This window comes from Xiphias gladius, chromosome 19 (genome assembly GCF_016859285.1).
Source record: "Xiphias gladius isolate SHS-SW01 ecotype Sanya breed wild chromosome 19, ASM1685928v1, whole genome shotgun sequence".
NCBI classification, from domain to species: domain Eukaryota; kingdom Metazoa; phylum Chordata; class Actinopteri; order Istiophoriformes; family Xiphiidae; genus Xiphias; species Xiphias gladius.
The window spans coordinates 15,731,358-15,754,407 of record NC_053418.1 but is presented as its reverse complement, the minus strand read 5'-3'; the positions used below and the strand labels follow the sequence as shown (position 1 = coordinate 15,754,407).

General features: G+C 39.8%; 1 protein-coding gene and 1 non-coding gene across 7 annotated transcripts in view; one reads left to right on the top strand and one right to left on the bottom strand.

The window, feature by feature from the left end:
* Window positions 1–19,392, top strand: part of sgsm1a (small G protein signaling modulator 1a) — a 28,098-nt gene extending 8,706 nt beyond the window's left edge. Inside the window, exons 4-25 of one of the 6 annotated variants that reach the window (XM_040154554.1) lie at window positions 4,646–4,808; window positions 5,086–5,238; window positions 5,335–5,402; window positions 6,329–6,474; window positions 7,062–7,199; window positions 7,929–8,053; window positions 8,665–8,732; window positions 8,905–9,065; window positions 9,539–9,674; window positions 11,737–11,866; window positions 12,388–12,452; window positions 12,561–12,706; window positions 13,800–13,928; window positions 14,020–14,202; window positions 14,693–14,764; window positions 14,980–16,221; window positions 16,323–16,447; window positions 17,028–17,110; window positions 17,254–17,363; window positions 17,522–17,618; window positions 17,979–18,146; window positions 19,085–19,392. In XM_040154554.1, the coding sequence (XP_040010488.1) occupies window positions 4,646–4,808; window positions 5,086–5,238; window positions 5,335–5,402; window positions 6,329–6,474; window positions 7,062–7,199; window positions 7,929–8,053; window positions 8,665–8,732; window positions 8,905–9,065; window positions 9,539–9,674; window positions 11,737–11,866; window positions 12,388–12,452; window positions 12,561–12,706; window positions 13,800–13,928; window positions 14,020–14,202; window positions 14,693–14,764; window positions 14,980–16,221; window positions 16,323–16,447; window positions 17,028–17,110; window positions 17,254–17,363; window positions 17,522–17,618; window positions 17,979–18,146; window positions 19,085–19,173 (3,797 nt within the window). In that variant the 3' untranslated portion in view covers window positions 19,174–19,392. Of the gene's footprint in view, window positions 1–4,645; window positions 4,809–5,085; window positions 5,239–5,334; window positions 5,403–6,328; window positions 6,475–7,061; window positions 7,200–7,877; window positions 8,054–8,664; window positions 8,733–8,901; window positions 9,066–9,538; window positions 9,675–11,736; window positions 11,867–12,387; window positions 12,453–12,560; window positions 12,707–13,799; window positions 13,929–14,019; window positions 14,203–14,692; window positions 14,765–14,979; window positions 16,222–16,322; window positions 16,448–17,027; window positions 17,111–17,253; window positions 17,364–17,521; window positions 17,619–17,978; window positions 18,147–19,084 lie in introns of those variants that run through there. The other 5 variants (XM_040154558.1, XM_040154556.1, XM_040154557.1 and 2 more) reach the window with 5 other exon arrangements.
* A 3,499-nt stretch (window positions 19,393–22,891) lies between these two features.
* Window positions 22,892–22,964, bottom strand: trnak-uuu. The gene has a single exon. It is a non-coding gene; the product is annotated as a tRNA-Lys (tRNA).
* Between the last annotated feature and the right edge of the window lie 86 nt (window positions 22,965–23,050).

Below are 23,050 nucleotides of genomic sequence, written 5' to 3'. Positions count from 1 at the left end.
AAAAAGTGAGCAGCGATGGAAACCTTCCCCTGACGCAGGCTCTTATTACCGTGTAGAAAAATAGTGTGAACAAATCAGTTTTCATCGTACCAGTGGGTAAATACTCTATAGTGCTCTATAGTGCTGAGAAAATGTAATTGCACACTTAAATTGCACAGACTTAGTGTGGCACCACTATATATAGTAATAAAGTTCAAATCTGTGTTAGTATGAGTCACAGTTTCACCAACTATTGTCAGAATAACAGTAACAATGAGCACACACAAATAGACACAAGAGTTACATTGACCCACAACTTAATATCATCATCTCACACATGTATGAGCTCAAAAAAGTCAAAAACTTAAAAATTGTAAAAATTAAACAAATTGGTGTGAAGAGAGAAAAGCATGTCCCACATTTCCTGCTGCAGTCAGGAAAGTGTACAACACACAGTCAATGCTGCTTGCTTCTAAGGCCCTTAGAGGGAGATCACTACCTCATGATGTTCAAGTACAGCTAATTTGGTTTTCACAGTGTGAAAGGAATTTGCAGCACAGCTTGAAAACCTATTAAACCAGCATAAGAGAATGATATTTGACATCCTTCCCATCCAATAATCAGCTTACCCCAAATCTCTTTTTATAGTTTTATTTTTCTATTGGACGGTTATGAAAATATTTAGTCACAGAACACAGATTTTTTAAAAATTATTCATTTATTTATTTACTTTTTAATCCTATCAGTGTTTTGGGCGTTGCATGTGCTTTATGTGTTTTTCATGTCCTCATGTCATCAGATTTCTTGGCTTACGGTTTGGACAATATCCATTCAGTCATCTAAAACCCTGTTTTAATAGCTGCTGCTCTGTCTGGAGCGTACCATTCCTCTACTACTATCATAGATCCCAGTCGACGTGTAACAGCTCAGGATAACCCTCTCATCTCTCTGTGTTGTTTTGTCAGCCAGCTTCCTCCTCCACCTCACTCCTCCTGTGATCCTTATAGTGGCTCTTGTTACTACACGTCCTCTTTCAGCTGTGGTCTGTTTAGAGATGAGAGTGAGTGGAGGATGGGAGAGGAGCTCGGCCAGCTCACCAGGGACCAATTAGCCTGCACCGTCATGGCTACTTTGATAAGCTGCCCAGGCAGAGTCTTAGATGTAGACGCTGTGGAGGGAATGTGTGTCAAAGTGCCACTGTTGACCTTAGTTATCAAGCAATAAAAAGCAGTACAACAAATAAACTTAAAATAAACCATAATTTTATTGATAGATTAGAAACTCTGTTCATTTCCTTAATTGAATTTTTAGTCCTTACTCTACCCAGGTACAAATTGTAGTTTCTTCCTGTGTGTTAAAGTCGTCACTTCTTACAGTATATCAGTCGTGACAGGTCATAACCACCCTGGAGCCACTGCAACCTTATCAAACAGTCACCTCAACTTTTGCCTGATGGTGACACAAGAAGTGTTGATGTAAATTTGCAAACAGTTGTTTGGAAGACTTGTGTATCTACTTTTGATTTTGGCCGGGAAAGTACAGCTCACATCTTTTTCTGTCGTAGCTACCAAACTCATTTGTACGTTGAAGCAAAATGACCTGACAAATCAATAAACCACTGTGCTAAAAACTAAAAATAATGGCTTTCCAAAGACACGTATATTTAAATGTGATGAATATTAGATCACCTTTGTGTGTGTGTGTGTGTGTGTGTGTGTGTGTGTGTGTGTGTGTATATATGTATATATATATATATGTATACAGAAGGAATAGCTTTTACATTTTCATTCCCACACTGTCAACAATATGTACTGTATGTACTGTATATTTCCATTTATTTCTGCTTGTACAAAACATAATTCAACGTGAACTTTTTAGTCTTACAAAGTGCAACACTGTTCCTTCAACCAAACAAGAAATAATATGGAAATAACATGTCATCTTCTACACCATGATAAAAAATAACTTTTTGCTCTATTTGAATATAATAAAAATATAAAATAACATTAAATGATAGAAAATAAGATTATTTTAGATGAGTTAACTTGATAAGCAAATTGTGGTGAAGCATTAAACATGTTTATGTCAGCAGCTAATAGCTGCTGATTAATTACTGGTTAATTTAGTAATCACTTTAGCAATTAAGTGTCTTTTTTTAATATAAGATGTCATATAATAATTTAATGCTTCACAGGATACCAGAGACCACAGTAAAGGATCAAAATTGGTTATTTTATGTGAACAGTATGCAATTATATGAAACAAAAGCAAATGCTCACGTCGGAAGCTATAATCAGCAAATGTATGTTTTTAGTTTTTATGTTGTAGTTTTTTTAGTTGATAAATAAAAAGGTAATGATAAATTGATCAGAAACTTACCAACTTATCCTTTCAGAACTGTCTGTATCAAGACCTTTTGTTGGTGCCTGTTGCTTCTCTGAGTGAATATTTGGTCGTCTTTGTGTGACTGTCAGAGTCTCTTAATGCACTCAGTTGCCACAGTTACAGGAGGATTAGAGGCAATTTACTGTGTTAGCTGTTTTTTAACAGGAGAGACTGCACAAACGACTAATCCTACTGACATGATGAGCATTTTCTTCATAGCAAGTTTGACTTCTGTTTGTGATAGATAAAAGATTTAATGTTACTAAATACGCTAATGGTCTCGAATGTGTATGTCCCCCACCCTGTATCTCATACTGAACCCTTCAGGTTTTTTATTCATACCTCCTCCATGGCGATAAACAGCTTTCTCCAGCTTGTGACAAGCCAATTATTGTTTGTAGACTACCACTGACGCTTTTGGTCATTTAGTATGAAAATTGTCGCTGCAGAGACTGTGGTAAACTGGGAATCAAAGTCGTTCCCTGTATCTTAGTGGATCGACAGTAGCTCTCAATAAGTGTAAAGGTTTTGGGAGTTGCTCTTTTTGAATCTTTCTTTGCCATCTGAGAATAGTTAGTGGAAATGATGAGAGAATTAAGGAGGATGAACTAAATCTGGAGACCTTTTTAATGTTACTAATGCTGTTTTGACATTTAGCTTCTTGCTCTTATAATGATGTGGGGAAAAAAGTAGCACAGAGGGATAAGGAGCAAAAAATGCTGAGGAGAAGAAGAAGGAAAGATAAACTGAGATGCAGAAAAGATGATGAGGACATTTATTTAAAAAAAAACAATACCTGAAAGTTGATGGATCTGATGACACTTTTATTGGCTAGGTTGAAGTAAAACCTTCAAAAAGTGACCGTAGTAACAGCAGTGACAGGTTTACATAGCGATGCGATGGAGGCAGGAGCGAACTTGTGTTTGAAGGAGTGAGGATGATGGAAAGAGAGAGATCGTGATGCTGATGATTCGCCACCGCCCCTCCTTCTGCTCATATCTCCCAGAGCTTGATCGCTCCATCAACAGGGGTTGCCATGGCAACCCCAGCCTTCCCCATGACCCCATGTGAACAGAGCCACAGGATTAGTCCTGAAAAGAGAACTCAAATGTCAACACAGCTTCAGGCACTGCCACGTAGGCCTGAGAGCGAAGAGAGAAGAGGGGTGTCTGTTTTTCTGCGCAGTTTAGTGAAGTGTGTCATCATGTCATCGACTTGTGTGTCCATGACATCTTATTGGATAAAACTGGCTTATGCAAAGATGATAATGTGAAGGCATGAATTAATTAAAAATGGCTATTATGCACAGAGAGAAACCATTTAGTAAATATGCAGTCTTCAGAAAAAACAAAACTTTTCCTAAAAACTTTGCTGAATGGTCTGGTTATAAAGCTGAAACAGGCCACATGCTATATTTCATATATAAATGCACTGTGTGTCATGGTATGTATGTGAACATACACACATAAAATAGATTTTCAGGAATGCACATAGAAAAAGTTTAGGATGGTAATGAAACACAAATTGACATCCGGTGTGTTGTGCACAAATGCATTGTTGCTATTGTTTGTTTTTAATATACGTACCCAAGATTCCCTGAAAATCACTGTTGTGACTGAGTGGATTATCCTGGTGAAATGACCTAAACTGAATTGAAGTGGATATATGACGCGCTATTATGCAAATATTTTGTGCCACAAAATAATTTTTTTTTGACATAGAACTGTGGTTGACAATGTCGCAAAATTTGATTTTTTTGTCACAAAATATTTATCACAAAATGTTACAAATCAAAGTTGCAATAATTTATATTTTTTTGTGTCAACCATGGGTGAAATGGCCATGAAATTAGTGTGTAATTTGAAAGCTGTATGAAGCACTCTTCGTTTTTTCGTTTTGTTTTGGTTCTACAGCCCGCAAATTTATGTTTTAGGAGCTATTTAGATATTTCTCCAGGGAGTTGGTGGAGACCAAAACAGAGCTAAAAGAAGAAGAAATATTGGATCAGTTGATTGGAAACACAACTTCAAATGAATGCTAATGTTTCTCTGTCTCTGGTGGATGTGTAAACTGTTAGATAACATGTCAGAATGCTGTTTACAGCTTTTTTTGCTGCCCCCAAGTGGCCAAAAAAAAATCTGTTATTGCTACTTTAATTTAATAATATGGAAATTACATTATAATTGCACCAAGGTTTTTTGTTGCCTTTTTTGCAACAAAAAAGCACTTCAATAAAGGGTGTGTTTTCTTTTTCCAACCATGTGTGTTTGTGTCCAAATAGCTGCAGTGGAGGCATGTGTTCTGCATGGCCTGAAACGACGAGCAGCAGGCTTTCTTCGTAGCAACAAGATAGCAGCCCTCTTCATGAAGGTGGGGAAAAGCTTTGCCCCAGCTGAGGAGCTGTGTAGGAAGGCCCAGGAGCTCGAGCAGATCATCGAGACAAAGTGAGAGACGCACACATCACAGCTCATTCTGAAACATCACAGCAGACCTCAAAGCTTATATCAAAGTCTGTTTGATTCTACCAGCGAAAGCACTGAAAACAAACTTTTTTTTTTCATTATGAAAAGCTTTTAAACAATTCACATTTATAATCTTTTGTGAATCATGAATCACTGATGCCATTAGCTTCATGCAGATGCAGTTTCATTTAATGGAATTTTTAAAACGTGTTGTACTTGTTTCCTTTAAATTTGAATTATTGACTCTCTCCTTCTGCAGACGAAGTCAAAGCTTGCAAAGTCAAGACAGCCTTCGCAAGATGCCCCGACTGCCCGGCCTCATCCCACAGGGAGTCAAGAACCTGTGGATCCGGACGGCTCTGTTTGAGAAGGTGCTGGACAAAATTGTCCTCTACCTGGTGGAGAACAGCAGGTACATTGTGAGGGGCAGATGACATGCTGCTCAGCTGTTCAGCTCTTACAAGAACAATATTTCCCTTCAAATTCCCCTTTCACATTTGTCTTCCAGTAAATACTACGAAAAAGAGGCCTTTCTAATGGACCCTGTAGATGGACCTATCCTTGCCTCTTTGTTAGGTAATTATATGTGATGTAAGAATTTTGTAATTTAATGTAATCATCTAACATCATGTGCCACACCCTGCTTTGGACTCACACCCTGAAAATGTGAGATCATGGTGGTCAAGTAAAGGAGAATTTTGCTTTTTTTTCAGTACAAAAGCTTGTTTCTGGACCAGTACCCTATACAAGGACATTGTCGTACACTGCGCTTTCTTGCAAGAAAATTTTAGTAGCCCTACCACTTGTCCAATCGAGAGTAGAATTATGTGCCCCCCAAAATATTCTTTTAAACAATGGTATAATAATGACATTTTTCCTCAATTTTCTCCCAATTTGTGATAATAGCCAGTTCTCCATGTACTGTAGTTTTAGTTGCTGCTAACTTCAACTCTTGACCAGAAGAGGTTGTAGACTAAAGAAAATAATGCAATACAATAGGAGCAACAGGTCCATGGTCCCTAACTGGTTTCCCACCACTGTGTCATGAAAACTGTTTTCAATTAAACCCAACCGGCAGCACTGCTGTTCAGCTGAACCTGGATCTCAGCAGGCACCTCGAGAAATGTGCCAGTACCTGTGTACTGTTAGATTACACTGTCTTGGTATACTTTTATACCCTAAAGCAGTGGTTCCCCACCAAGAGAGTCGTAAGATAAACACGAAAGCAAAAAAAAAAAAAAAAAAAAGGCAGAATAGGTTGGGAACGACAGCCCTAAATTATCTTAAACTTCATTATACCTATAGAGTGGATTAAGGGTAGATCACCCTTAGCCTATAATCGTACATCTCTGAAAAATCTAAAGTTTAGTACAATATCATACTCCTTTTAACCCTCTATTTTTGATTGTAATGTTGAAGGTAATCAGATGCTGATCATTGATTAACAAAACCATACAGCTGGTGTCTGCAGTCTATCTAACTGTGTTCCTTCATTCTGACAGTTGGACCTTGTGCTTTGGAGTACACAAAGATGAAGACAGCTGACCACTTCTGGACAGACCCGTCTGCTGACGAGTTGGTGCAAAGACATCGCATCCATGGTGGCCACTGCAGGCAGGATTCTCCCACCAAGAGGCCCGCACTGTGTGTAAGTAATGATCTAGTAGAGCTAGTTTCAGGCTCTTTTTAGGTCATCCCGTGTGTATATAGTATGTGTTTATTCTGATATATTAGCAGACATGCAGAGTTTCAGTTGTGCATCTAATCAGTTACATTCCCCTCTGAGATGCTGTGTGTCCGGTTAAAGAGGACCCGCTAAGCTTACTGCATTAAATGAAGCACAGTGTGTCCAAGGAGAAAGAACAGAGTGTATCTGAGACCTTCACACTTGTTCACTCTTCAAGTTATCAGTGAAACAGGTCAATTCGGCCTATCTTACAACACCACAGTACTCCTGACAGTTGTGTGTAGCTGGGTATTTTTTAATGCGTGTACTCCACGCTAGAGTAGACTGGTCTTTGGCATCAGAGGATGGGAGGGAGGGTGCATTGTTGCACATGAATGAATGTTATTCATTTTATCTTAAGTCATTTGAAAAAGAGGCTTTTATTCATGGAAAATGGCTGTACTGTGACTGACCAGCTCTAATTCATTCTGCAAAGATAGTCATCAGATTAGTACTGGTTTACAATGTTTGTTTTCTGATTTGATATATTTTGTGTCTGTGTCGGGCAGATCCAGAAGAGGCACTCCAGCAGCAGCATGGACGAACGCCCTTCCCCATCGCCATCAGCTCGTGAATATGTGGAGTCACTGCATCAAAACAGCAGGGCGACCCTACTTTTCGGCAAAAACAACGTGCTTGTACAACCGGTAACTGATTGATTCCTCCTAGTCACTACATACATACATGTATAGCTAAGGCTAATAATAGCTCAATTTAAAGTTTTACAGAAGATAAAAAAGATTGGTCCACACTATTGCAAATCTGCAGGAAGAACATTATATTAACAGACTGACAATTCTATCTGACATTTAGTAATGTCACAGCTAAATAGTATAATTAAAACCAGAGGAACATTTCATTTCGTGAACAAAATGGTAGTCTGCATATCAGTTGCTGCAGCAGAGTATTTACTTTCTATATACTATACTGTCTTAATGCAGTGCTGTAATGTATGCTGTGAAACACTTATTGTAGTGCAAGCAAATAGTTTATTTTAACCACTTTAAACTGCCTCGCATTTCTCTTAAACCAACTGTAATGCATGTCCAAAAGCCTATAAAAAATACTTTAAGCCTTACATATCCCAAACTTCACCTACCCGCTCTAAAGTAGCAATATAAGGATGTGTGGTGAGTGCATACATCCTGAAAACCTTCTTTTCCTTTCATCATTTTCTTTCTTACATAAAAAAACAAGCTATTTCTTTGTACTTGTGTGTTATCTGTGGAAATGCATGGATAAGACTGCCTTACTTGAGATTTTCATCTCCACCATCGATATAGTCTGCTTCAGGCTTATACATACTGACTGATACTATTGCTACTCAAACTGTTCTTGCATCAAATGAAAAACACCCATCCTCGTGGTTGTTTCAGAGGGATGACATGGAGGCTATCCCAGGTTACCTCTCTCTTCACCAGACTGCTGACATCATGACACTGAAGTGGACACCCAATCAGCTCATGAATGGCTCTGTCGGAGACTTGGACTATGAACGCAGGTGCAAACTTATCCAGCTGCAAATGGATTGATTACGATGATTTTGTCTGCCTGCAAAGTCTGCGTTTGATAATATTAGTAATCCTTCTTATACCAAGAATATCTAAAATGTAAAGTGCTTCCTCAAAGACAAGGAAACACTCTGCATTATGTCTTTACCTCTTTTCACTGCTTCTCGCGTAACACTCGAGTGTTACTGAATAATGCAGTGTGTTTGTGTGGGGCTCAGGGGCTCAGCATGCAGAGTAAATGCTGCTGATCTGGTGAGGCTTATTTTCAGCACACCAGCAGCCAGCAAATGGTTTACTGACTAAGACACTGTCAGACATCTCTCAGCCTAGCAAACTGTGTTATGTGCCTGTGCCAGTGCATGGTTTCTCTCACCAAAATAAAATTATTATTGTATTAGGCAACTCTGCACCTGCTCATCTGAGTGCACGCTCTTGAATACTTTCTTGATTAGCAATGAAACGAATGTTCCTTGAGATTTTGATTCATACAGATAGTTCGTTAACATTCCCTATGCATTTGTTTCTCACTGTTATCTGGTGATCTTAAGCCTAGTCTGGGTTGTTATTTTCTTGACTATGTTTTTGATTTTATGTCTTTCAGTGTATACTGGGACTATGCCATGACAATCCCTCTAGAGGAGATAGTTTACTTGCATTGTCATCAACAAGGTGGGTCCACACCAACCTGTAGTGTTATAACTACCATTATATGCACAACTTTAATTATTGGTTGTGTATTATTCCTGTCTTTTCTTGCATTTGTGACTCCACAATTAAACACAGATGTACATCAAAACATCATTGTAAATAATTTGATAAGGAAAATCATTTTCTGTAGTAGACAGCGGGGGGACGGCGGTGCTGGTCAGTCAGGATGGGATCCAAAGACCTCCACTTCGCTTCCCCAGAGGAGGCCACTTGCTCCAGTTCCTCTCCTGCCTGGAGAACGGCCTTCTTCCACACGGCCAGCTGGACCCTCCGCTCTGGTCTCAGAGGGGAAAGGTCAGGACAGGAGGTCTTTCTTAAGGCTCGCTCTCTGGCTTCAGATCCAGAACACAAATTGCACATATGGGACATTCTTCCCCAAAAAAAGCATGAAAATGCTAAATCAGCCTTATCTGATCAACAAATCAATTTAAAAAAAGAAATTCGGATTCAAAAATAGATGCACTGCCTCATTGAAATACTGGTTGGACTGATACGGATGAGTGTGTGGCTTAATGTTCTCTCTGCACCACCACAAAAAATGTGTCTCCTTAAATGAATGGATATTTTTATTAGACTGTTAATAGCTGTGTATCTGCAGCTTAACTGAATAATGAAAACCACCCATGCGTGTTCAGCTACTATTAATACGCTTAAGCATACAGACACCCACACTTTTATTCACATGGATGGCTTAGCTGGGCTCTAATAGCTTAGCAGTTTTTTTTTTCATGCTGGCATTAGTCTAAGAAGTTATTTTCTTGATGCAGGGAAAGGTGTTTCCTAAGCTGCGGAAGAGGGTTCCTCAGGGATCTGGATCCTCAGACTCGGTCTCAGATAAGGAGGAGGACGAGGCCACAGACTATGTCTTCCGCATCCTCTTTCCAAACAGCCAGTCAGAATTTGGTGAGTTTCGATCCAGAGGTGCAAATTAACATGAGCAAGCACCCATGGGCCTCTCCAGATTGTTGTATGTTTATGAAATTTTTACTTGTTTGTAACCCTTTAACCACAGGCTTGTGATATGAAGAACACTTTATGAAGCACTTAATAAAGTATTAAGCCCCTTTAAACTCCAATACTTGGTACAATGGTGAAGGTGACATCTCATTGTATAATAAACCTGTCGAAGGTAAACTGACTCTAACTCCCTCCAATAACTGATGAGAAGCTAAGGGAACAATCCTGGTTTCAGTAACCCGAAAATAATGTTACTACAGAAATGTATGAATTAACATATTCAGTTAAATACAGCATGTGGTGAAAAACCTTATATTAAATGAATGCAGAAATTCCCCGTATCAAAATTAAAAAAAAAAAAAAAACCCAATATGAAAAATAACAGAAAGAAACGGGTAATTTAGTCTTTATTCTGTTCTAAGCTGCGTGTACTTTACGTTTTAGTTCTTTTAGCAAACCTGCAATAAGCTTCGTTGGCGCACTTAACGTTGGAGCTCGGTAAAACAAAACAACAAACGACAGAGCAGGGTGAGAGCAGCTCCTACCGCCGCGTCTGTAGAAGCCGCTCCCGCCAGCCCCCATCTCAGTCTACAGGAGCGATGAGCGGCCGGGAACCGCACCCTCGCCGGCGGCAGAGCGTCCTCAGAGCGGGACGGAACACCCGCTCTCGTCCGTGCAGGCGAAGCGTGAGGCCGACGTGCTCCCAAGGATGGCGGCGGTTCAGCTAACTCCGCTAGCTAGCTTAGCAGCAGGGAGAAAAGCAAACAAAACAACAGAAAAACAGAACAAAACAAAACAAAACACAGTCCATCGGCAGTAAACGGTCCCAAACTCACGCTTCAGCGGGAGTTTACTAGATAAACGGTTCACAGGCCACCATAAAAAAAAGAAATAAATTACACGATAAACACAATACGATCCACTCTCTGCTCTCCACCACCCTTCTTTCCATCTGCTGTGGTCACCCAGAGCTCAACAGGGGATCACACTTATATGTTAATTGATTATTCAACTTTTTAGGTACCGAACAAGCCTTGACTCATCTTGAAAAAAATGTACATATATTAGCTAAATTAATAAAGCACTGAACAGAGTAATGTAATAGTTGAATGATATATCTTCTTATAGATGCACGGACATTTTAATAAATCTAATGCACATCAACAACAGGAGTTACTCATCTCATCAACAATTGGCAGCAATCCACATATTCAAGATGGGAGAAAAAATACAAATAACTGATGTAACTCAGGTTATTACACATTGTTTGTTACAGTGACTGAAACTCATCAACCCGGTCTGACTACTTTCCTCTCCCTTCACCTGAATGGACAGTCCCCCTCCAAAACAGGGACCCTGGTAGTGGCCAAGAGGTCCTGCAGCTGTCCTGAAGAACCCCCCTCAGTCACAGGAAACAGCTGTAACTCTGTCACACCTCAGCTCATCTGTCCACCTGTCTATCTTGCCTGGCTTTAATTCCCTGCATCTAATATCCTCCTGGCCTGTCCTGCGCCTCTGGCAAAGTTTATTGATGTGTCCCCTTATTAAAGCCCCTCCCAATCCCTGCCACCTTGTGTCACACCTTTTTGCCGCAGGTCGACCCAGTAGCCTTTCAGCAATGGGTGACTGATTGAATGTGATTGATCGAATATGGCTCCTGAACCGAGAAAGGCTCTTGTTCACTTGATCTTTCTCTCTATAATAGTTTAATTTATGATGGCTTCATGCTTAAACTGTGCGACAATTATAGATTGCATAAACGTCTTTGTTTATATGCTTTGTCTTTGCCCTAACTGGAATCACGCACAAAGAAATTGTACTCTGAAGTGCTTTCAGCAGATCACAATTGATCAGCATAGTTCTGCTTATGCAGAAGTGTTCCCAGCTGTGTTTTAATCATCTAAGTGCACATGTAATTGTTCTTGAAAGCCTGAGCCGCATAATGATTCAAGGTGTATCTGCAGCTAAACTGCAGTGGTGTGTGTTTTTGTGTGTGTGGATGTTGCAGTGACTCCTCCAGACTTGATGGACCAGGGAGCTACAATGTGGCATCCAAATTTTCAGAAGTCCTCGTGTTCCTCTTGTTTTCAGGGGAGCTTCTCTGATGGGGCGACACCCAAAGGGTGCAACCATGAAAGGTGAGAGAAAAACACACTTCATGCAAGACTGACTTGTGTTAGATTGTGACGTGGAAACGGCTGAAGGCTGCAGAAACGCACCCACTTACTCGATATCCCATAGCGCCAACCAGAAATCCCCAATAGTACAGAGGAAATTGGAAAAGGAGCAAAGACGCAAGAATTAAGCATTAACCTGAAGAAAATTATGTGACATTTACCTGACTGGCATAAGAATATGTTTGAAAAATTAGTTGATCAAACAAGGTAGAGATAAAATGGCTGAAGGCTATTAAAAAAGGCAAGCCACTGGGCCAATTTGTTCTGTATGTCAGCACAACAGGCAAACATTTGAATGGTAAAAGGTTAGCCCCAGCACTGTACGAAACAGATACAGTATCTCATACATTTGGGACAATATGAACAACTTCTCCCGCACTAGATGATTTATTTAATGATGGTCTTTTAAGGAAAGAGAATAGAATAGTTGCATAATGTTTCCTCTGCATAAATAAAACAATCTGTGCTGTATCTTCCTGCAGGGCTCCCCTGAAGCTGCTGTGTGACAACATGAAGTATCAGATCATCTCTCGGGCATTTTATGGCTGTGTGTTATTACTTATTATGTACACTGAAAAGCCTTAACCATTAGTATCTATTTAATTAGCACTAGCTTCCGCAGAAGCGTTAATGAATTAAATGTATTGTGACGTAGGGTTGGCATACTGCCGTCACCTGTCCACTGTGCGTACACACCTCTCTGCCCTCGTCAACCACACCATTGTGGCGCCCGACCTGCCGTCTGATGCCTACAAAGGGCTCACCGCAGAAGTATGGCAGACATTCCTCCAGGACTGCACAGTAAGCCTCACTGTTTTCACAGCACTGCATCACAAACCTCACATTAATTGTTGACACTGTGCAGTCCAAACAGACACACACACACACACACACACACACACACACACACATGCCTGTCCACTCCTAGCATCTCTCTTTCACTCTATCACTTTTCTGTCTCATCCATATTCATCCTCTGCTAATCATCTGGCTCACACCATTAGTCTCACAACAGTGTGCATGAAGTGCAACTAATGGCCCCGTCACTCTCAAAGTCCAGATCTACAGTTTATGTAGACATTTGCGTGGAGTCACAGAGAGTTTGACTTGAGAATGAAAAGTATTTCATAACCAAATATTTTCCCTAGAACTGATTTGTTTTTTGTAAATAATACTTGTGCAATATTTGATAATTACTGTGGTCGTCACTTACAAAATGTAATAAATTACTCTTGTCCTTGAAGTTTGACCTGAAAGGTCTACTTATCCAGAGCTTTCAACCGTGTCTCACAGATGGGGTATGCTCAGTTGTCATTAGGTGACCTAGAGCATAAAAGATAATTGGTTAAATGGTATAACTTAATTTATTATTTGTTTAATCCAATTATGCTAATTAATTTACTTTTGAGTTACCTTATGAAAGCCATACAAATCTGTAACAAAATGGAACATGAATGGAGGGACACAAACTAACCTTTTAAATGCTTAATAAAGGGATAGATTTCTGGTTGAGTCAACAACTGTGACAGATGCTTCTGATGTGGGCTTAACTTACATCTAATAGTGATTTTTATTTATCTTCCGGTGAAGTAAATCCAAAATAATGAACACTTACATACTGCACCATGGCAGCTGGGAGATGCACCAGTGCCTGAAGCTTTGCCCACCTACCACCCACTTTGATGCACTAATCATTACCTGCACTTTCAGAGTGAAAGATACCACGGTGCCTCCATCTACAGGCTGCCATGTTGTCAATGATGTTGTTTTGAAGCACTGTTGAATGTTTTAAACATACAGTGAGCAATAATTATCTTTTTTTAAATGAAGGAGTAAAAATCCAAGGATTGACCAGAAAGCAAGTTCTGACCGAAGACATGTCTTGTGTCTTCAGGCCTACGAGGAGCAGGAGCTGCTTCGCCTGGTCTACTTCGGGGGCGTGGACCCCTCGCTGCGTAAAGAGGTGTGGCCTTTCCTGCTGGGTCATTACCAGTTTGGAATGTCAGAAGCCGAGAGGAAGGAGGTTTGTCGTTTCCATGATTTTGGCTTTGCTTAAGAAGCATTTTCCACCTTAACCACTGACCCTTGAACCCCCCCCCCCCCCCCCCCAAAAGGTGGATGAACAGGTCAGAGTGTGCTACCAACAGACCATGCGTGAGTGGCTAGACTGTGAGGAGATTGTCCGCCAGCGGGAGAAGGAGCAGCACGCTGCGGCTTTAGCAAAGTGCTCCTCTGGGGCAAGCATGGACAGTTCCAGTCAGAAGATGATCCATCATGACTCCACTGTGAGTAATGAGGTAAATCAGTAACACATAACTTATATTCTGAGTGAGAGACTGGGCACACAGAAATGTTTATTCACAGTGTAGCCTGACACTCTGAAAAGGAGGGCTGTTTATGTTGTTGTGTTGTGTGCTAATTCAGTACTTTGTACTGGCTAAATTACTGAAAAGTTACAGCATTTAGGGCGCAATACTGCCCGTTTTACAAATGAAAGGTCCATTTACTAGTTACGGCCAGTAATTCTCAGCTTGAAAACAGCTGAATAACTTCTGTAGCTCTGGAGGATCTTTCTATTTTATAAAAAGCCTCCATTATAAAGCCCGCATTTTAAAGACATGGGCATTTACAATGCTTCGAAGGTCTAAAGAAAAGCTATCGGTTGCTTTAATTTAAGTTTCCCTTAAATGTGAACACAGCACATGAGGCAACATGCAGTAAGACTGTATATCAATACAAATGTTGTTAGATACTAATATCTTGGATTGAACGTCTTTTATTATCCAGTCCCAGTCCTCCCAGAGCTCAGACAGGCAGAGTCTGGCTCGCCTGCAAAGTGACTCCAGCAGCAGCACACAGGTAACATATCCCACCATAATACGCCCTTCATTGAATTTGTGTTTGTTCACATAAAATTCAGTCACTAAATGTTGTTTCAAAACAACTGATCAGCACTGTCACTTTTGAAATCCTGATCTTTTAAGGCACATTTCTTAATATATGACTAAAGTAATGCATGTGAGCTCAACCTTTTGAACCTATATTCCTCATCCCTGCATTCTCTCTCCTGCTAGTTCTTCACATCCTCCCATCCCTTCCCCTGGATTAGCCTGCTTCCCTTTGGCTTGTTCTTTCAGGTGTTTGAGTCCGTAGAGGAGGTGGACCAGATCGAGACTGAGCCCAAGACCGAAGAGGCCAAACAGGTGCCAAAGATGCCCAATGGAGCTGTGCAGAACGGGACGGGCTCCCCTGATTCTGGACATCCCTCCTCCCGCAATTTCTCTGTCACTTCTGGCCTTTCCGACGGTTCGCTCAGCACAGAGGACAGCGCTGCACCTGATATGACCCCGAGATCTGCAGCCGTCCCTCAGGCATCACAGAGCCCTGTCAAACCAAGGTTACAGGGTGACGGTCTGACAGAGGAAATGCACAGCCAGGAGAAAGTTGTAATGAAGGACAAAGACGAGGAGGAGGAAAAAGCATGTGATGTGACCAAAACTGCAGAAAATACCAAGACTGAGGTGATAGGTGATGATAACATGATTCAGCCACTGGAAGAGGGGCAGTTGAAGGCCAACAGAGAGACATGTTTGCAACCTGAAACACAGGAAAATGTTGAGGAGTCAGAAGCTAGTTCAGAGCGAACCAAGTTTAAAGATAAAGGCCTGGATACAGTTATGAAAGGAATTAAATCTTTAGAGTTAGGAGAAACAGGAAGGGAAGTGTCCAGAGAAGATATTATGATGGCATCAGCAGCTGCTACAGATTCCCAAGGAGAACTCGTTGAACAAAGTCTCAAAAAAGGAGCAGAAGTGAGAATTGAGGAAACATCAGAGCTAGGAGAAAGGAATGTGGAAAAGAACGAATCAAAGACAAGTAAGTCACAAGAGGTTTTTTTGATGGATCCCATGGCTCGTGAAGTGGAAAGGAATCTCCTTTTCTCAGCAGACAACAGGGTCTCGAGAACAAGAGAAGCTTACTCCGCCTCTCAAAAAGAGGAGTCTCAGGTCATGACTGAATCTGATGAGTCCCCCTCAGCCATAGAGATGGAGGAGATCCCCAAAGCCAAAGTTTCCATGGTGCCTTGGAGCAGGAAGGGACGTTGTGAACCCTCATCTTCCTCTGAGGACTCGGCCCCTCACGTGGAGCTCAGGCAGGGGGAGGCGCAGGGAAAGCCCAGTCCAGAGGGCACCGAGTCCATCCTGTCTGAGGAGCCGGAGATGGAGAGCCTGTACCCTCCCTTTGATTGTCTGGCTGGGTCTGGAGACACCAAGAACGAAGTACCCTCTCAAGAATCTGCTGGGAGTCCTTTCTCGGTATGCTCACATTTTTTATAAGTTCAAATTTATTCATGCTCAGGCAAATCAACTCTATTATGAGCTTGTTTTATTCACTGTCATGATTTTGTTTGTTTTAGCAAGAGCTTTTGGACTTGTATACATTAAATCTGCACCGCATTGAAAAGGACGTCCAGCGCTGTGACAGGAACTACTGGTACTTCACTCCTGGGAACCTGGAGAAATTGCGCAACATTATGTGCAGGTAAAACGCTGTCAGCCGCAGGGATGTAATAAAGAATACTAAAAGGCAAAACATACCCATTGTTATATTTACTGAAAATTGTTCATCTGCCTTTTCGAGGCTGTGAAAGCAATCGATAAGAATGCATAAATCATGTTTTTGGAACCGTGTCAATAATTGGTTAATAATAATGTTCCTACCCCCATCTTAATACGCTGCTTCATTACATTTCACTGCTTATCTCGTTCAAATAAATACAATTGATGCTCAGTTAATGAAATTTTAATGGGAATCGTTTTTTTCCTTGATGGCAGTGGGAGGGAAATTATATTAAACAAAGGTGACTTCATTTTCCTAGTGGCACAACTTCATATAAGCACAACTGAAGGACCATCCGTGATAGGAACCTAGGACAAAAAAAGTATATCCTAGAGAAAACCTAAACATGAATTGTAATAACAAATTTTAAAAAACTTATCTTTAATATCGAATAGAAATGTGGAAATACCTCCAAATCTGGGCAGCAGCGTGTGACTCAGATCGGCAGATAAAAAACAGTTGAGTGCAGTTAAGTTTACCTCTCTTTGTTGTATATTTACAGCTATATCTGGAGGCACCTTGACATCGGTTACGTACAGGGCATGTGTGATCTGCTGGCTCCACTTCTAGTCATTCTGGATGATGGTGAGTCAACACACCGATTCGCTTCTTATTTTCCCTCTTCTCTGACGTTTGGCGTATTTTTACAGTCATTGATGGAACAACAGGGGAGAGTTTTCCCACTCACTTTCTCGCTCAGGCTCCCTCTTTCTGCTTTCTCCTCTCAGAGGCCATGGCCTTCAGCTGCTTCACTGAGCTCATGAAGAGAATGAATCAAAACTTTCCACATGGAGGAGCTATGGATACTCACTTTGCCAACATGCGCTCTCTAATCCAGGTGACACAGCAACAGTAAAGTCTTTACACGTACTATAGCAGCCAGACACCACTATATCCATTCATTACTTACACAGTCACTTCTTTTTCATGCTTTTCTTCCACAGCCAGTCTCATTATTTATTTTCCTGAATCTCCTCTGATCCCCTCTCTGTATAGATCCTGGATTCCGAGCTGTTTGAGCTAATGCACCAAAACGGAGACTACACCCACTTCTACTTCTGCTACCGCTGGTTTCTCCTTGACTTCAAGCGAGGTAAATTGGCGGCGCAGTGCAAAAGAGTTTGTGCCAATTAGAGGAAGAGCAGATTCACTCCTCTTCGAGTTCTGTTTGTGGATAAAATGCCAAGCCACTTGGCAGCTTGTTAACAACACCTGCAATTATTTTAACTGCGAAAGGATTTGGAAGTCGGTTATAATTTTGGAGAACAGTTCTTGGGAGTTGCTGATGAAATAATTGGCGTGGACTGTGACTGCATAAATTGGTTTTATAATTCACTATGCTTTATACATAAGGTTTAACCAGCGGCTGTCATAGTATATCCCCGTCTACTTCTAACTTCCTCACCTGTGTTTCTCAATATATATGCTTCCTTTTTGTCCTTTTGTCCTCCAGAGCTGGTGTATGAGGACGTGTTTGCAGTCTGGGAAACCATCTGGGCAGCCAAGTATGTCTCCTCTAGTCACTTTGTCCTCTTCATTGCCCTGGCACTGGTGGAGATCTACAGGGACATCATCCTGGAGAACAACATGGACTTCACTGACATCATTAAGTTCTTCAATGGTAAAACATACCACTTTACAGCTGACATTCTTCACATACATAAAAAAATTAATGGAAATTAATGGAAAGAGTTGCTTCATGGGAATTATAGAATCCAGCATTTTCAGCCCCGGACTCATAGTAGATACTAAAAGTCAGGAGACTTCGCCCTCTGCTGCAACATTTTTTCCCCGTTCTTTTCTTCCAAGTTCCCCAGCAAAACATATAGTCATGCACTCTTGTTGTCATTTTCATTGCGGTGTTTCTGTTGCAGCTGTCAGTGAGCACAACACCACCTAGTTGAATCAATGAAAAAAATCTGAGGTTTGGGAGCAGGCTACAGCATCATGGAAGTACAATGCTAAATGGCTGGAGTACTACTTTGATATCAATGCACTGAACCTGATGCACATATTACTCAATGTCAAATAAACTGTTTTAAAATTTTGTTTTCGGCCAACAATATGACATGGATATGATTATATGTTGAACATATGATTCAATAATGGCTAAAAAGCTTCATATAAGCCTTTCCTTTTGCCGTAGGAAATCGTTTGGACCAGAGAGTTATTGCGTAAAGAGCATTCTGTAACTTATTCAGGTGTTGTAGCATGCATACAGTATACTCTAGTCTAATGTTTGAATGGGATTTTATACCAGGGAATTGTCAGCAGTTGTGTGATTCACTGCTTTGTTTTCAAATGCGGCCTGAAAAACTCCCAGGATTTTTCATAGCCTCGCAACCTTTTTGTTAGAACGTGATTTGCTTTATTTAAGGCTAAAATGAATGTGAGCAAAAATGTTACAAATGATTATATTGCAGGACTTTTTTTCCACATAAACACATAAAGCACCGACACGTCTCTTCACACGTTCTCTAAACATTTAAGGAAATATATTCTGCTTCTTTTTAAATGGCTGAACTTATTTCTGACATTCGGTGTTCTTTTGTCTTTCAGAAATGGCTGAGCACCACAACATAAAGCATATTTTGACCCTGGCCAGAGATCTGGTGTGCAAGGTGCAGATGCTGATTGAGAACAAGTGATGGTGCTTCTTGTCTTCTTTTCCTTCCAAGTAAAGTGTGAACGGCTGTAGCAGCACAAGAGTAAAATACATATGAGCAAACATGCTATGACACATGTATGTACACACTACACAAAGCCTTTACCATCACAGTTTGCTGCTATGAGCCTTATCGACTATATACACTATGTTAAACCCCAGGTTTAAATTATTGGCACCCCTGAATTTCATGTACAGAATTTAGAATATCTTAAGAAATAAATGCAAATGAACCAATTCTGTATAATCTAAATATTTTAATAAAAACTTTCAATGGGATTTAGGTCAGGACTCACTGATGTTCAGTTTAAAACCAACAATCTTTTACTTTTCATTCATTCTTTTGTGCTGCTGGATGTTTGCTTTGGGTCGTTGTCCTGCTGAAAGACCCAAGACCTTCGCCTCAAACCTAGTTTTCTGCCACTGGGTAACACATTTCGCTCTAAAATGCCTTGGTATTCTTGTGATTTCATCATTCCTTTGATACATTCAATGCCTCTAGGACCAGAGGCAACAAAGCAGCCCCACAGCTCGATAGAACCTCCACCATGTTTTACTGTAGTTAGGCTGATCTTTTCCTTATGGGCTTCATTTCGTCGCCTATAAACAAACATATGCACTGAATTTGCAAAGAGCTCTACTTTGGTTTCATCTGTCCATGGAACATTATCCCAGAAAGACTGTGGCTTATCTATGAAAGTTGTGGCAAGAGTTGTGGCATTAGTCTTGCCTTTTTGTTCCTTTCTTTCAATAGTATTGTCCTCCTTGTCCTTCGCCCACGTAGCCCTACTTGGTTTAGTGTGCTGCGTATGGTACGGGCTGAAAGCACCAATCCAGATTGCTCCCGGTCAGCCTGAAGCTCTTTAGATGTCTTGCACGATGTTTGTTTCACAATCCGCATCAGCCTTCGCAGACTTCTCACATTGAATTTCTTCTTAGCACCACGTCCTGGTTTCATGACGGTGAAACGTCTTAACAACATTACGAACTGTTAAAACAGGGATCTCAAGATCTTCGGCGATTGGCTTGTAGCCCTTGGCTTTGTTATGTTTTTTGATAATAACATTTCTGATGCTCTCAGACAGCTCTCTTGTCTTCACCACTGTGAAAAAGAAACTGTAAACAAACAGCCTCTTTTTATGCGGTAAAACCATCATTCACTAGTTAATTCAGGTCATGTGGACACTGAAAATTAAGCACTGGTTATCTTGTTTGTTTTTTTATTTTGTTTGAGGAACTAATTTAAATTATTCAAAAGGGTTCCAATATTTGTGTATAAAAAGCATACTTTTTATGTATTTTTTTTATTCCACAGTATGAAAGTTTTTTTGTTGTTGTTGTTCAGTAACTTTGCACATTTTATTTAAAATATTCCGGGTATACAAAATTGGTTCATTGGCATTTATTTCTGAAGATATTCTTAATTCTGTTCTTCAAATTCAGGGGTGCTATTAATTTCAACAAGGACTGTATTTGTATTGTCAACAGGTGTATGAGAATATTACGCTTCATATTTGTCAGTATGTTCAAATGACAACAAATGCATCTGAAAATCTGTTTAATTTCTAAATATTTTTGTCAGAAATCCCTTAAGTGTTGATCTTAGTCCGAGTGCACTTAATTTTTTGAGATAAAGGTGGAAATTTTTAGTTGCACATTTCAAACCAAATGCAGAGCTGAATTCAACCAGAGACTATATTTATGAGAAAAATACGTTGTGATAATAGTTTATATTAATTATTTTAATAATCAAAGTCTACAAGATTAAATTTTAGATATAAAAGCAAGTTATCCCCCTATTCCTCTCCTTTAATGAAGGAAAGAATGTAAGCAGAATTTTAATTTTATTTAAGTAGAACACCCCAAAATCAAATTAATTTTCACTGATGTCCAAAACTCCAGTTATGTTTAACCCACAACGTTAAAAAGAATTTTGCTTTTCAGCACCATGCCAGTGATTTAGCATCCAACAGTGTTTCGGTGTTTTTGAACTGCCTTGTCTGCCAAATGGTACTGTATGTCTTTATTTGTTATGTGTGAATTGTACTGTACTGATTATGAGGATTATACTATGTTAATAATTGTTGAATCATAACCTTATATCTAAGTGACTTATGGGTGTCTAGGCAGAGATTTATATAAAGTAACAAGCCTGATTTGATAGTCCTCTTAAGTTATTTTATTCAGTGAAAAACTGTATATTTTGTAAATTGCGATGTTTACTCACCTTGATTTTTGCATCGTCTTCTATTGTCTGGCACCTGTTTCTTGAATCAAATATTAATTTAAGCCTGAATATGACTATGAACAGGGAAGATTAGATGAGGCGGTGATAATACTTAGTCACAATGACCAAAAGAAAGGTTTTGTTGTTCCACATGTTCAGATTCTTTAGTGTGAGAATGACTTGAACGGAGAGAGTTGAAAATGAAAGGTAAAGTATGAGAGACTTTCAAAATGAATTGCAAATGACTTGATGTTATGAGAGAAACTGTTTTAATGTTTTAGCAGATGTGGGGATTGTGAGGTCGTACAACGTGTATGCTTTTAACCCCTTAAAGTAATAGTAATGTGGGTCTCAGTTACCAACATTCATGCTTGTCCTTCCTTGCCTAAAACTTCCCTCAGCAGTTCTTCAAGTGTTGTTTCATGAATGTGGTAAGGTGAATTGCATTTTATCTTGGTGTTTCTTTGTGAATGCTAACTGCTGTCAGAAAACCCTACTTTTATTCATTGTAACATTTATATGCCAAAGTGTGAATGTATTTATTTATTTATTGATTCATGCATTAATTTTCTCATTCAGATGCTGCTCTATTTGTAAAGTTAATATTTTTATTTTGTCGCCAGTTCTTTGTGTGTATTGTAAAACAATCAAATTCTATACTAAGAGGTTATAATATATATATATATATATATAGATATATAGATATATATATCTATATAGATATATAGACGGTATATGTTCTTATAATAAAAATAAAAATGGAATTATCATTATTTTTCCAAAACATATTGTAATGTGTATTTTACTGAATTTAATCAAACTGATAGTGTTAGAAACGTAGTGTTAAAGTAGATGGTTGATAAATCTCAAGAGATCAGTACATGCATTATTTTTACAAAAGTTTCTCACCATTAACTAGTGTAGAATGGTGCAAAGTAGTTTTATCTCTTTTTAAAAAATGCTAAATATTTTTATGAGATGGCAATGTCAGTTGGTCGGGGCAAGACTTTGGTCAAGATGTAAATATCTCACAACAGTTATTGGATGGATTGCCTTGAAATTTTGTACCGACATTCATAGTCCTTAGAGGAAGACACTTTCTGACTTTGGCAATCCATTGACATTTCCTCTAGCGCCACCGTGAGGGTTCACATTTGGGATTTTGAGGGCAATGTCTCGACAACTCCTTGGACTTGGCTTCCCAGAACACTTGATTCACACAGTCATGTCCGGATGAACTTTAATAATTTTGGTCACAAAATCCCTGCAAACCTTACATTCCCAACGGCCTCCGGTAAACTTTGTGTTTAGTCCCAATCGAAATATTTGAGCATGCTAAACAAGAGGCAAATTGTAGACATTATATCTGTTTTATCATCAGCTTGTCTGCATTTTTAGTAGAACGCCGATATTTGCATTTAGTTCCGAGCCGGAGTGCGTTAACTTGAATCCAGACTCTTATCAAAACATGTTACGCCCGAACAGGGACTTGAACCCTGGACCCTCAGATTAAAAGTCTGATGCTCTACCGACTGAGCTATCCGGGCGCTCTGTAGTCCACACACGTCCTTGATTTACAAAAAAGTATAAAAATACATTGACAGCTGTGAACGTTATCTTTTTTTGATGGTGT